The 13,522-nt window shown below is 46.1% G+C and overlaps 1 protein-coding gene across 2 annotated transcripts; it reads right to left on the bottom strand.

The window, feature by feature from the left end:
- Positions 1-1,832: 1,832 nt before the first annotated feature.
- On the bottom strand, positions 1,833-13,514 carry RNF186 (ring finger protein 186). 2 transcript variants are annotated; one of them, XM_034753233.1, is made up of 3 exons: positions 13,327-13,514; positions 12,807-12,926; positions 1,833-3,660 (listed from the first exon to the last, which is right to left on the bottom strand). In XM_034753233.1, the coding sequence occupies exon 3, from the start codon at positions 3,528-3,530 to the stop codon at positions 2,622-2,624; it is 909 nt and encodes a 302-aa protein (XP_034609124.1). In that variant the 5' UTR covers positions 3,531-3,660; positions 12,807-12,926; positions 13,327-13,514; the 3' UTR covers positions 1,833-2,621. The 2 variants fall into 2 exon arrangements, with proteins under 2 accessions (XP_034609124.1, XP_034609126.1); XM_034753235.1 differs by lacking the exon at positions 13,327-13,514 and having other exon boundaries at positions 12,807-13,036.
- Positions 13,515-13,522: the final 8 nt, after the last annotated feature.

Genomic DNA, 13,522 nt, shown 5'->3' with positions numbered 1-13,522 from the left:
GTATTGGAGCATAAGCTTTCGTGGGTGAATGATGAAGTGGGCATTCACCCACGAAAGCTTATGCTCCAATACTTCTGTTAGTCTTAAAGGTGCCACAGAACCCTCTGTTGCTTTTTACAGATTCAGACTAACACGGCTACCCCTCTCATACTAGGCCCCTCAAGTCAGGCTTGAAGTATATTTAGGGTTACCATACGTCTGGATTTCCCGGACATGTCCAGCTTTTTGGGCCTCAAATCCCCGTCGGGGGGGAAATCCCAAAAAGCCGGACATGTCTGGGAAAATAGGGAGGGAGGGCCCAGCGGTGCGGGGCTGGCGCGATGCTCGGCAGGGGCTGGGGCGGTGGGTGCGTGGCCGGGGGCCGGCGTGGTGCTCGGCCGGAGCCGGGGCTGGAGGCGCGGGCACTTGGCCGGGGGCTGGCGCGGTGCTCGGCCGGGGCCGGGGGTGCGGGCACTTGGCCGGAGCCGGTGTGGTGCTCGGCCGGGGCCGGGGGCGCAGGCACTTGGCCGGGGGCCGGCGCGGTGCTTGGTGGGGGCCGGCGCGGTGCTTGGCCGGGGGCGTGGGCACTTGGCCAGGGGCGTGGTGCTCGGCCGGGGCCGGGAGCCGGCGCGGTGCTCGACCGGGGGTGCGGGCACTTGGGTGGGGGCCAGCGCCCCGGGGCCCGAGCCGGGCGGGAGACGCCGGGGCCAGAGCCTCTTGGCCTGGGCCGGCCGCCGGAGGGATCCGCTCGGCCCAGGGGACTGTACTGGGCCGCGCTGCACCCCGCCCCAGCCCCAGCTTACCTACTGCCTCCCTGTTTCAGGCTTCCCGCGAACATTTGATTTGCGGGAAGCAGGGGAGGGGGAGGAGCAGGGGGCGGAGCATTCAGGGGAGGGAGCAGAGTTGGGGCAGGGCTGGGGGTGAGGAAGGGGCGGAGTTGGGGTGGGGCCAGGGCCCCATGGAGTGTCCTCCTTTTTAAAAATTAAAATATGGTAACCCTAGTATATTGACACAAGGCAGTGGGAGGGAAACCAGTACTGCCTCTGCCTGTGATCATGTTCTGGGGATCCATAAAGAACAGCATTCTCCAGGGCTGTCAGTCTCTTACTATTCAACTCGCTTTCTAACCTTCAAAGCATAAGAAAGGTTTCTATTTCTACTCCTACTAAATGGATTTTCAGCATCTACTGAAATAGTTAACTCTCGGGCCTCAAATTTACAGCTGGGTTTCTTAGTGTCAGTGTAGACTCCCATTCTTTTTGGGATTATTGGTATTACAGTAGTGCCCAAATATATAGGAAGATCCAGAGATTTTATGCTCTTCAAAGAGTTTAAGCTAGAAGAAAGATTTGTGTCTTATCCCGGAGAAGAATAGTACTGCCAAGGCTGATGCCTTTAAAAGGGCATCATCTATTTTAGTCAGTCTGTCTCACTAATCTCTCTGTCCATCAGAGACATTCACAGCTAGAGTACTTCAGTTTCCCTTCTTAGTGTTTTGACCTTAACACATATTAATAGTTACCGGGGGCGTGGATCAGGCCCACTGACATCAGTGGAAGTCTTCCCAACAATATAACTGGTGAGTGAAAACTTTAGTTCCCCCAGTTTAATACAGACCAATAATTTTAGTTGGGTTATATAGTCTTTTCTTCATATCAACTCAATTACTGTTTGCCTCGCGCCAATAGAGGTAGCCCATAATCTCTCAGCTTTAATTGCTGATTCTTATTTCACTACATTTCTTAGGTGCTTTATCAGCTCCAGTTCCCTTCAGGAAGAGAGCTCTGAAGTGTTCTGACAGCTAATTTATGTGTGAAACCTAATGAGACACAGAAGTCAAAGAGCAATTAATTTTATTAAACTTTAATGGACACATTGCATACAGAAGTACCACAAGGTGTATTTTAGTGATTAACAAGTTCCTTCTCTTTGATCCCTGCATAAGGAACCACACATCTCAGAATACAATGTCATACTCCAGGCTTTATGCGAAGAGAGCAAGAACAGAGGTGGGGCAGGCATAAGACTGAATAGTGAGAAATAGTCTTATTCAGGTTAGTGTTCTTTGTTCAAGTAAGTGGAACCATTTGCTTGGTAAAGAACACAGGAGAGTCTCCATCAAGGCTATGGAGAAATTCTACATACCAGAAACCCTACTTAAAAAGCAGATTCAATGTGCCCACCAAGAGCATTGTCTTTATGGTTTTTAACTTTATCCCAAGCCTCTCTACCAAGAACAAATATACACAAGCTAAGAAGGGTATCTACAAACACACTGGCAGATGTTTCACTGGTCTTCCCAGGAAGCCAGCTGATAAGCATTTCATATAATAAACATTCTGCAGTACAAGTCAAAATGCAATACGCCAGAACAAAACCAAACCCAAACAAGGAAAATCCTTACTAATTGTATCTCACATATCAAAAATATTAAATACAAATATTTCACTAGGTCAGATAATAAAATTAAGCAATATTGTGTGTTGTGGCTACTTCTTACCGGGATACTTTAAGGATGTGTTTTGAATTTATTCTAAGAACAGTGGTTCCTAAAGATCTATATTGTAATGATCAGCCATTGTTTCCCATTTGGCAACTTGCAAATAACACCAGTCCGCTGTCTCTATAATACACGCCAGTTTTCAGGCAATGGATATAACGTGGCTCTCTTTCTTGTGGAAGAAGGGAAGTGAAATCCCCAAAGAGCTGCAATTGAAGTTAGGGTTGCAGCAAAGCACCAAAGACATGATCAAGCCCAATATAAGCACAAGGCAGAGGACCCATTTAATCAGTCCAGTGTACACAAATGGGAGTACGAGGATGATCAGGATCACCACGAGCAGCAAGAGCAACACAAGTCTTTGGACAGCTGTTTGATTGATACTGGGAATGTCCTGGTTTTCACAGACAGTGGCATGGCTGGATTGAGTTCCACCAGTGCCATGTAGCCCTTCAGGAGAGAGGTGTATCTCAGCATTTGGACAAGGGCTTTCCAAACGGCCTACGATATCTTCTTTATCAAGAAGGGTGCGGATAAGCCCTCCAAACACAACAGTGGGTTTTCTGCACAGAGGGCAGGTGATCATCCAGGTATTGTCCTCGTTCTGAAGGATGAGCTTGAGGCAGACTTCACAGAAGGCATGTTGGCAAGCCAGGAGCTTAGGTCTCCTGTAAATGTGATACCTGTTGAAGCAGATGAGGCAGTCCATATCTGCCATTGATGATTTGGATGAACGTCGGTGGTCCATTTCTGAAACTAATACTTTACGGGAGTCTGGAGAGTCCATTACTGTCACTGGAGGCTTACTTGAGTTTGGACAGTTCATTTCTGAAGCTGGTGGCTTAGAGGCATCTGGATTGCTCAGTTCTGTGGCTGATGGTGAAGAGGAGCCTGGACAATCCTTGTCTACAGCTTCTTCTTTAGTGGACTCCAGTCTGTTAATGTCTGCAGTTTCTTCTTTAGTGGACCCCAATCTGTCAGTGTCTGCAGCTGATGGTCCAGGAGAACTTGATTCATTTTCGATGTGTAGCTTGCCAGTTGATCCCTCCATGGAGCGAGATCTTGGTGCAGTTTTACTTTGCTCAGTTAAAGTGTTTGCTGATTCTGTGGCTCTCTATACAGCGTTTTATTCCTGTTATGTGTGTTTGAATAGTGACCGCTGGCTTCAAGCACCTCGTACTCTATGACAACAATGACGTTTTTACAAGGCGGGAATCTGTGTTAATCAGTAACTTAACGGCTAAGATATTTTATAATGCCTGATAACATCACAGAGCAATTCCTCTCCAAGAAGCAGACCTTGTGGCATTAATAAAATTGAAATGACAAACTAGTCTTGCTAAGATGGTCAGACTATGGCAATCGAACCACTATAACCATAAAAGCAGTACTCGGTTTCTTGAAAGCAATTTCAATTAGTTCTCAAATGCCACTGTGTTGGACTGAGACGGAGTTGGAGGAATTTTGTTATTAGATTGATGGCATTATTAGTGATATTAGGTAGTGCAGTCTTGTGGATAGACCGCTCTTACACTAGCGAGAATCAGGAGAATCTCCATTTAAGTCAGAGGAGTTCCACAGGAGAAGAGCAGGTATAGGGAAAAGTGAAAATGATGGGCCTGATTCTACATGTGCTTCCAAAGTTACACATTAAAATAATGCAGTGTTGTTGTAGCTGTATTGTCCCAGGATATTAGAGAGACAAAGTGGGTGAGGTCATATCTTTTATTGGACCAACTTCTGTTGTGGAGAGAGACGAGCTTTCGAGCTTACACAATACTAGTTTCCCAGGCCTGATGAAGAGCTCTGTGTAAACTCGAAAGCTTGTCTCTCTCACCAACATAAGTTGGTCCAATAAAAGATATTACCTTGCCCACCGTGTCTCTCCCACATTTAGACTGTCAGTTCCCCATAATCAGGTCCTAGAATTTGAACAGTCTCAGTCAATTGTTGGAGAAACCAGAATAACTGAATCTGCTGGGCCACATTAAACAAATACCCAGCCCCCTTGTGTGTGATGGGAAATGGATACTGAAACCCAGACAGACAAGTGCTACAGAAAAACCAACACATGCCACTACCGGGGTATATGAATATGCCAAGGTGATCCTGCCCGTGGGACCTACAACCGCTTTAAATCCACACCTCTTCTAGATAAGTTTGCGGTGGGGAATGAAAATGAAAGTCAGAAATGGTGATTGATTAGAAACAGCAGCCCAGCCAAGTTCAGTTCTGAAACAAACCCTGCCCCAAAAAGTGGATGGAGAGGAGGCCTGTACTCACCCTCCACACAAACACAGTAAGCCATGCGCTCTTTCATTGTCATTCATTAGCCCCCATGCTATGGGTTTACTCTCTACTCCCTCCGATTTCTAGAACTTTGCAGTTCCTATATACTGTACACATTTCTTTATTGGTGGTAAAAACCACCTCTCCTGTAATCTTTACCTAAACTAATCAATGATAATGGGTAGCTAGGTGGTCTGTTAGTGATTCGTTAATACCCATGGATACCAATTAGTTCATTCTAGAACAAGAAGCCTTTGAGTCCTTCAAACTGTGAGTCCTTCAAGCTGGGTTGTACCTCCCTCAACCCCCTGCAAAGGCTACATGCATCTTGAGTCCTGGTGCACAGTAAGATGTAGGCACTGCATGCTCACGTGTTCCTGTCTTTGCAGCCCACCTTTCACCCCCTGCTTAAGCAGCAGAAATTGGGCTGTGAAGAGTGGAGTCTTGGCTCTACCTCCTACAACACACCCACCAGAACAGTTGAGGTAACATGGAGTTACTCCTGATTTTCAGCAGAGCAAGTGAGAAGAGAGTGCAGCACAATTCTTTTCTTCTTTCTCCTAGGCTGCTGGAGATACCATCATGGTTTGTGGGATCCCAAACAATAATAATCTCACAAAGCCCCCAGAATTTGCAGTTGATGTGGCCAGTGGCAGATTACAACTGCCTGGAGCAAGGGGTAAGCAAGAAAGGCACTGCTTCTCAGGGGAGCAACGCCTCCCATGTGATGCAATTTATATGCTAACCCTTGCTCCTGGCTAGGCCTAAAAGCACAACATAGCCTTAAGTGAGGCCCAAGAAGCTGGAGCCCGAGCACTCCTGAGCTCTCTTCTCAGATCTGTTAAATGGGATTAAAAACGACCTGTTTAATGGGCCTGATCCCAGAAGCTTCCATGCATGAAACTCTCAGTGCAGTGTATGGGAGTTGTGTTTGCAGAGGGCTTGAAGGATCTGCCCCAACATTTGGAAAGAACTTTTGGCCAAGTTATGCCCTTTGCTACATGGGTGCAACTGCAAATGACTTCCCTGCAAGTTGCACTCTCTTATCTGAGAACAGGACTATGGTACGGTAAATATTTAATACTATTACTGTTTCTTTAATCATTTGTAATCACTTGGTATCTCCTCAGTCTTCGTCTCTCTTCATCTGCATACAAAAAAGCATTTCTGTGGAATGTTTCTTCTCATGAGATTTCCTTATAGCAAGCAGGGAAAGTCAAAGGTCAGGATTGCTGTGGGGCATAGAATACCATAACCAAGCTCACAACTTCACAAGCCTGGTGTCCCATGAGAGAATATTGATATTATGGCCCTACCAAATTACCACTGTGAAAAACACGTCATGGACCGTGAAAGCTGGTCTCCCCCATGAAATCTGGTCTTTTGTGTACTTTTACCCTATACTATACAGATTTCACGGGAGAGACCAGCGTTTCTCAAACTGAGGGTTCCGACCGAAAAGGGGATCATGGGGGGGGTTTGCAAGATTATTGTAGGGGGTCACAGTATTGCCACCCTTACTTCTGCGCTGCCTTCAGAGCTGGGTGGCTGGAGAGCCCAGCTCTGAAGGCAGTGCCCTGCCAGCAGAAGCAAGGGTGGCAATATCATACCATGCTTACTTCTTACGTCTTACTTCTGCGCTGCTGCCTTCAGAGCTGGGCGCCCCGGAGAGTGGCAGCTGCAGGCCAAGGGCCCAGCTCTGAAGGCAACAGCGCAGAAGTAAGGGTGGCAATACCATGACCCCCCTACAATAATCTTGTGACACACACAACCCCAATCCATTTTTGGGTCAGGACCCCTACAATTTCAACACCATGAAGTTTCAGATTTAAATGGCTGAAATCATGAATTTTACAATTTTTAAAATCCTACGACTGTGAAATTGACCAAAATGGACCGTGAATTTGGTAGGGCCCTATTGATAGTCCCCTGAGCTGCTTCTACTGTTCATGATACATTTCAAATGTTCTAACTTTGAGATAGGAGAATGATCACACCTTTCCTCAGACCTAACATGTTCCCCCGATCTTGGAAACAGGTATGTTTTGAAACAATATTTTTTTCGAGTGACGAGAGTAAACAACAGTTGTGTTGATTCCTCAACATGCCCCACGGTTTATTTTCTGTCTTAAGCAGCAAGTGAGAAGAGAGTGCAGCACAATTCTTTCTCCTAGGCTGCTGGAGATACCATCATGGTTTGTGGGATCCCAAACAATAATAATCTCACAAAGCCCCCAGAAGCATGGGACACGCCCCTTTGATCCTACTGCTGGGGATCTGGGAGTGGTGAAACTAGGCCATGAGTTACTGAGGCTATCGTGAGACACCCCATGTATTGCATCCCAGACAGGCCCAGGTCTTGTTTGTTGTTATGGCTGGACCTTTTGGCTACCCTTAAAAGGCAAGGAATTTATTACACTGACAAAGAAAAAGAGGGTATTGATGATGGAGATCAGCATAGAAATAAAGCCACACTATCAGACTCATTCAACTTGCTGGACAAGAACTGAAAATCCACATAGACACATTGTCGCAGGGCTTTTCCCTAGTTTCCAACCACTTGCTGCCACGCCCTGTCTTCTTTAAAAAGGTCTATTCACTTAACACAGGCAAATAAAGTAACAGCAACCAGTCTTTTAACTCACTCCTTTGCTCTCAGGCTTCAAGGTCACCCCTCGCAGGGGTTTCTGGTGCCCCTGTTCCTGGCAGCTTCCCTTTCTAGTATTTCCTGCCCTCTGGCAGTCCTTTATAGGCATGGGTGTAGCCCAGCCCCCTGTAACTGGCTGGATTTGGCTCCCTTTCGCTGACACAGGGGAGCCAGGCCCAGTTTTACACACAGTCACAAGTGGCCCCCTTAGCTTGCCCCGTCGGTCCTGCTCTGGGGCAGGACCATGTGGCCGAGCTTAGGCAGCATATTTGTAATGCTCATTCCAAGGGAATCGACTCACTTTTTCTGCCTCAATGTCCTTTTCTACCATTCTGAGCATTTCCCGGGGGGCCATCAGACAATGTCACTTCAATCAACTTCCCAGACAAAGGGAACTAGAAATTAATCAGCTGTCAATTCATCTGGAATGCAGCGGTCCTGAAAACAGCAGGCAAATCCTGCTAAGGTCATCACAGTTCTAATAAGAAAACAGGGCAATAAATAAAGTGCAGAGTCCAGGGGTGATAAATAAATGGAACATGAGTTATTGATGTAGGGACAGCACATGATTGCACTGGTAGTGGATGGCCAGATGGTCTTTGAACCAGTTGTCACTGACAAGGGTGGGAAGGATATTTTATGGTCGGAGTGCTGTTTGCTCTCAGCAGAGTGAAAGAGGTCCTGATCACTCTATTTCACGATGGTAAATCTAACAGATGAGGGTCCCCCCTGCCTTTCATACTTCACATCACCACCCACCCACACACTCTGAGATCACCCCAAAATGCTGCACCACAACCAGCCCATTATCTTGTCTTACCTGTGGGCCAAAAGATCATACTTTCAAGCGCCATACCGGGAGTTGAACTCACCACTTACATCACACTATTGTACAGTAATAGCCCCAGACCTTGCAGTCTCACAGATATCATGTAAACTGTATTGGGGCTATTTCTGCAGAAGGCCATCATACTTTCCTATAAAGTAAAGCTTGCTGTGCAGGGTCAGTACCCAGAGTACAAGGTCAGAAGTTCTGTCGATTGGATGAGAATGGAGGCCATATTTTTTCAACTAGGAAAAGCATAAATTAATACCCCCCCCCCCCAAACCTGACGGCCATTTATCCCTGAGGTAGAATGAGCAAAAATGGGTAGAGAAAGGAATGGAGAGAAGAGGGAGAAGGGGACAGAGCTGTGTGAATAATTGATTGTTTGGTTCACAGCCAATTCTGAAAAATAAATAAAATAGTTCAGTTCAAACCCAACCCATTTCTGCGGGGGGGGGGGGGGGGTCAGTGAATCAAATCAGAAAAATTTTGGTTTGGGCATTTTTAATAAAAGCAAAAGAAACGAGAGACCACATTCACAACAACCAGAGAAGAAGGAAAACAAGGTGGTAGGGGTCTTTCTACAAGTCTCCCATGTCCCTGGTGAGTACACTATTCCCTAGGCTAGAGGTTACCAGGAGCATCTCCATCTCCTGTGTTTTTGTGACTGATGCCAAATTCCCTTGTGACTCTAGCCCCCCAAAATGTTTCATTTTGATAATGTTGACATGGTTTTTTTGACATTTCTGATTTTTTTTTCATTTCAACACAAATTGGTGAAACGTTTTAGCTGACCCGAATCTGCCAAAAAAAACCCCCAAAAAACAAAAAAACAGTTTTGTCTGAAAAATTGTACCCACTTCTAGAAGAGAGCTGGGAGAGGAGAATGAAGGAGGCCTTAGGGGGCCTGATCCAAAGCCCAGTGAAGTCAATGGGAGTCCTCTTGACTTCACTGAATTTCAGATCAGGCCCATGGAGACTGGCAAAGTAGAGCATTATCTGGGGGGTGGAAGCGTGGTCAAAGGGACAGAAACAAAGGAGAGAGTGGAAAGAGAAGGAGAGGGAATTAGACAAAGAAAAGAAAGAGAAAAGAGAAGCTGGAGAGCTTGATGTAAATGAATATTCATCAGGAACTAAACAGAATAAAAAAGTAGCAGGTTTCTCTCTGGCCCCCTAAGCGGGAGAATCTTGGGGACTGAGCTGTGGCTTGGCCACCTCCTTTGTCCTTGTGTTTTTATCATCTCCTTGACCTTTTCTACGGCATTAAAGGCTGCACAGCAGCCATCAATACTTCCTGGGGAACTCCACTGAGAATGTTACAGCATGATAAGGTAGATTGTCTATCAAAAATCATGCCTTTGTCGCCCACAGTTCCTAACAGGGATTATAAAAGCTCTAGAGATGCCCTAAAAAGCCTCTGCTTTCACATACTGTACTCAGTAGTTTGAATTTTGTGGTGCAGTTCAAGATGATCCATGGAGAGTTAGATGTCAAACTACAGGAAGCTTTCTTTATCAAACCCTCTTCCAGAAAAGACAGCTAGTTTTCTAGCTGAGAAAGCTTCCTGGAGTTATAGCTTTCTAGGGAAACAGAGAAATCCACCCTCTGTGACCTTTGGGATTCTGGCAAGAGACACAATCATTGTTCTGGTATTTCTGGCCCACTTCCTAATTTTGGGAGGAAGTTTCAGAGCATGGGTAAGGCTTATAAGAATGATCTCTCAGGCAAGGATCACAATGGACAATGACCATGAGTTAATAAAATCCAGCCTCCCATCTTTCACTCAAAGGACTTTTGCTGCTGAACCTCCCCTCTTGAGCCTCTCTGAAGGGGGAACACTTGCAGAGCTAATCACTGGTTTCTGTGGTCCTGTGAGGAATAAGACATCTGAGGCTCCAGGCAGACAACAGCAACCCACATAGCACATTGGGGAGCGGCAAGGCTTCACGAATGAGCAGAATCCTAGGGTGCTTGTCACTAGAGGTCTACAATGTCAGCAGCTAATATGGAGCGTAGACTGGGGAGCAGATCTATGGAAGCTAAAGGTTGGTGGGATCACAAGAATACAGGTTAGTTTGCTGGGAGGACATTGGCTCAGAGCAGGGCCCTCCAAAGTGTGTGCATGGGGTGGCAATTGATAACAAAACAAAAAACTCTTAGGGGGAGGCTTCACTAGTTGGAGAGGAGGCTGCACTTTGTTGATATTGTGATAACTGGGCCTACACATTTAGCCTAACTGTAAACTCAACTGGTGAAAAATGGGTAGAGGTTCATGAATTATCACAATGATTTGTTATAGAGAACTGTTTAAGAAAATGTGGAGACAGAAAGACTGAATTGTTTTAAACAGAAAGGGCCAAATTATACCACTCAAGGACCGTGTTAAGACGATGACTGGTAAACAAGAGGAGCAGAGGATTGGAAATCAAGAAACCAAACTGGGGTGTTGGAAAATAGGCCTAATTGCTGGACAGAATAAAGCGAGGATGGATTATTCCAGCCATCGCCTGTTTGGGCCCTTTAAAAGAGACTCTTGGGGAGAACACAACAAGAACTTTTACCATCAGCATAGCTGTGGTGGAAGGGTTGTTGCCATGACACCAGACCTTGGGTGCGGACACTTGATCTTCATCACTGCGTCAGTGACAACCCCCACATGATCAAGGCCGGCTCCAGCATTTCTGCCACCCCAAGCGCAAAAAAAAAAAAAAAAGCCGCAATCAGCAGCGGCGGTTCAGCGGCAGGTCTTTCGCTCCTAGAGGGAGTGAGGGACCTGCCGCCCCCGAATTGCCGCAGGTGCCGCCCCTCTCCTTGGCCGCCCCAAGCACCTGCTTGTTAAGCTGGTGCCTGGAGCCGGCCCTGCATGTGATACATGTGAGATCCTTCTCTGTCTTGCCCTCCCTCAAGTGCTCTTTTCTGCCCCGCATTGTCCTACTGTCCTATCTCTCTCAAGTTTTCACCTGATCCTGAAATCAGCTGTAATGCATCGCACCAGCATAGTGAGATGAGACGGACCACCCAGCTCTGCCCAGTCTGAGAAGGATCAGTGAATGAGAGGGACCTGACCAGACCAACAAGACGATGTCCCTGACCAGGGAGGCGAGTTGAAGTCCAAATTAAGAGCTGTCATGCCAACTGCCAGCCTAAAGCATCCCTCCATGACTGACCAGCTGCCTTGTATCCTGAGAACATCACAAAAGCAATATTTTCCCCATCTTTACTATTCTATCGCTTCTCTCCCTTCTGTGTCTGTCTTTTTTGTCTAAGGCACAAAAGTGACTATTATTTTCAATTCAGAATTGAACAACAGAATTAATCCTTTCTCCCGCACCAAGAATGACTCTTTGATAGAATAAGAGGCTTCAATAAATATCCACTATATAGGACTTTGATAGGTTTTAAGTTTGTTTCGCACAATCAATTTCAGTATCAGTGCTCTTTACCTTGTTTTGATTCTTTTCCTTTAGTGTGTTTCAATCAATAAATTCCTAGTGTTTGGTCTGAATTTTATAGTGTGTTTGCCACTGTATTAAGCAGGCTGAGGTCTCTGTAGCTCAAACTCTGGACCTTATTTAACACAGTTTTATGTGGGTCAGTGAATAGGTTAACACCTTTGGCCCATATATTATATCTAAATACAAGAGTGAATATCTGCTTGCTTACCAGGAAAGGGAAGAAGGATGCTTCCCTGCCACAGCTGTGCTTCCCTAGGCTCAGCTGTGCAAATTAAAAAAAAAAAACTAACTAGAAAAAAAAATCATTTATACCAACTGGCTCATGGACATAGAAAATGTTGAATTGGACTGTTAGGTTTCCAAGTCCATGGCCTCATACTTTAGTATGCACTCTGGATAATGCAACTAAATTGCACATGAGAGTTCTAGCTAGATTTTTTTAAATGTTGACTGTATATCAAAATGAATGCCACCAAAATGATGCTAACTATGTGCTTAATAAATACTCATGCCCTATGGGGTACTGTGAAGTTTAGTTAATATTTGTAAAACATATAAGAAGGGATTTTCAAGGTACAATTTCATACTTACCCAACTTGTGCACATGTTTTGGGAGTTGTTCAGGCGTAAAATAGCTACTTGAAAAAGCTGGTCCTAAAATGCAGTGTTCCATTGTTATTAACTAATGCTGATGCTGCAATAAGGGCCTGATTCACAGCCCACTGAAATAACCGCTTGCTGAACATGATGACAATAAACAGCATTTTATTGGTAGAAATAAAATTCTTAAGGTGGGACTTTGTATTTATCTCCATACCAACTCAACTATCCACAACTCTCATCTCACATCCTGCATCTAACTCTTAACATCCCTATATCATGGGATCACACCACAAACTGTGTTATTCTGCTGCCATCTCATGGACAGTTTGCATTCAAATCTCTCTCTCTCTCACATGGATTTCATTAATCTGTTATTCTATCAAACTATGCTTTGTGGCAATATTTTAGGTATGAAATAGAGGCTAATAGCCAGGTCTGCAAAGTGGTTCATGCTATATGATCATAACTGCAAAAGGAGATCAGGAGGGGAAGAACTCCAACACCCACCTGAAGAAAGGTATCAAAACAGGTGGCAACTATGGATACCTAGAGCAGCAAGGAGAGGTGCAGTGGACAGAGGCTTGCATCAAGAGTCCTTATCTACAGTCTAGCCAGGCAGATGGACTCCTGTGAAAAGAAGCCCAGTAGTGACTAAGAGTGAAAGAAGAGAGTGGATTTGGAATTATTTCCTTCAAGAAGATAAAGAATTAAGGAATAATGATATTGAATTATTTTTGCCTCCCATTTTCTTTCCCACCCCTGCCCCAACCAGACTCAGCATCCCCCACCCCTTCCTCTCTGCACCATTTCATCCTTCCCCTCTTGTCGCACCAATCAGGCTCAGTCTCCCCTTCTCCCCCGCCCCAGGCTCACATTTCTCTTCCTCCTTTCCCAAGTTCAGCCCTCCTCTCCCGCTTCTCTCCCCACACTCCCCCAGGCCCAGCTTCTCCACCTCCTACCCCCAAGGCTCAGGCTCCCATCGCTCTCTGAAGCTTATCCCTCCTTTCCCTAATTCCCCCTTTCGCACCGGGCTCGGCCTCTTCCCTTCCCCCACACTCAGCCTCCTGTCCTTTCTCCCAGATCAGCCTTCAAGATGGCGGAGCGCATTGGCCACGGTTGGGGAAGAGCCGCTCTGGCCCCTCTTGGGCCCGCTCTATGGTGCTACCGGTAGAAAGGCGGTCACGTGACAGCGGCGGAAAGAAGCCGGCGAGGGAGGTGGCGCA

This window comes from Trachemys scripta, chromosome 19 (genome assembly GCF_013100865.1).
Source record: "Trachemys scripta elegans isolate TJP31775 chromosome 19, CAS_Tse_1.0, whole genome shotgun sequence".
Taxonomy (NCBI): Eukaryota; Metazoa; Chordata; order Testudines; family Emydidae; genus Trachemys; species Trachemys scripta.
Note: the sequence above shows the minus strand (reverse complement) of the source record. Positions and strands in the feature narration are given on the sequence as shown.

Excerpts from the sequence above, each read along its gene's own strand:
- RNF186 (XM_034753233.1), bottom strand. The coding sequence starts at position 3,530 with ATGGAGGGATCAACTGGCAAGCTACACATCGAAAATGAATCAAGTTCT.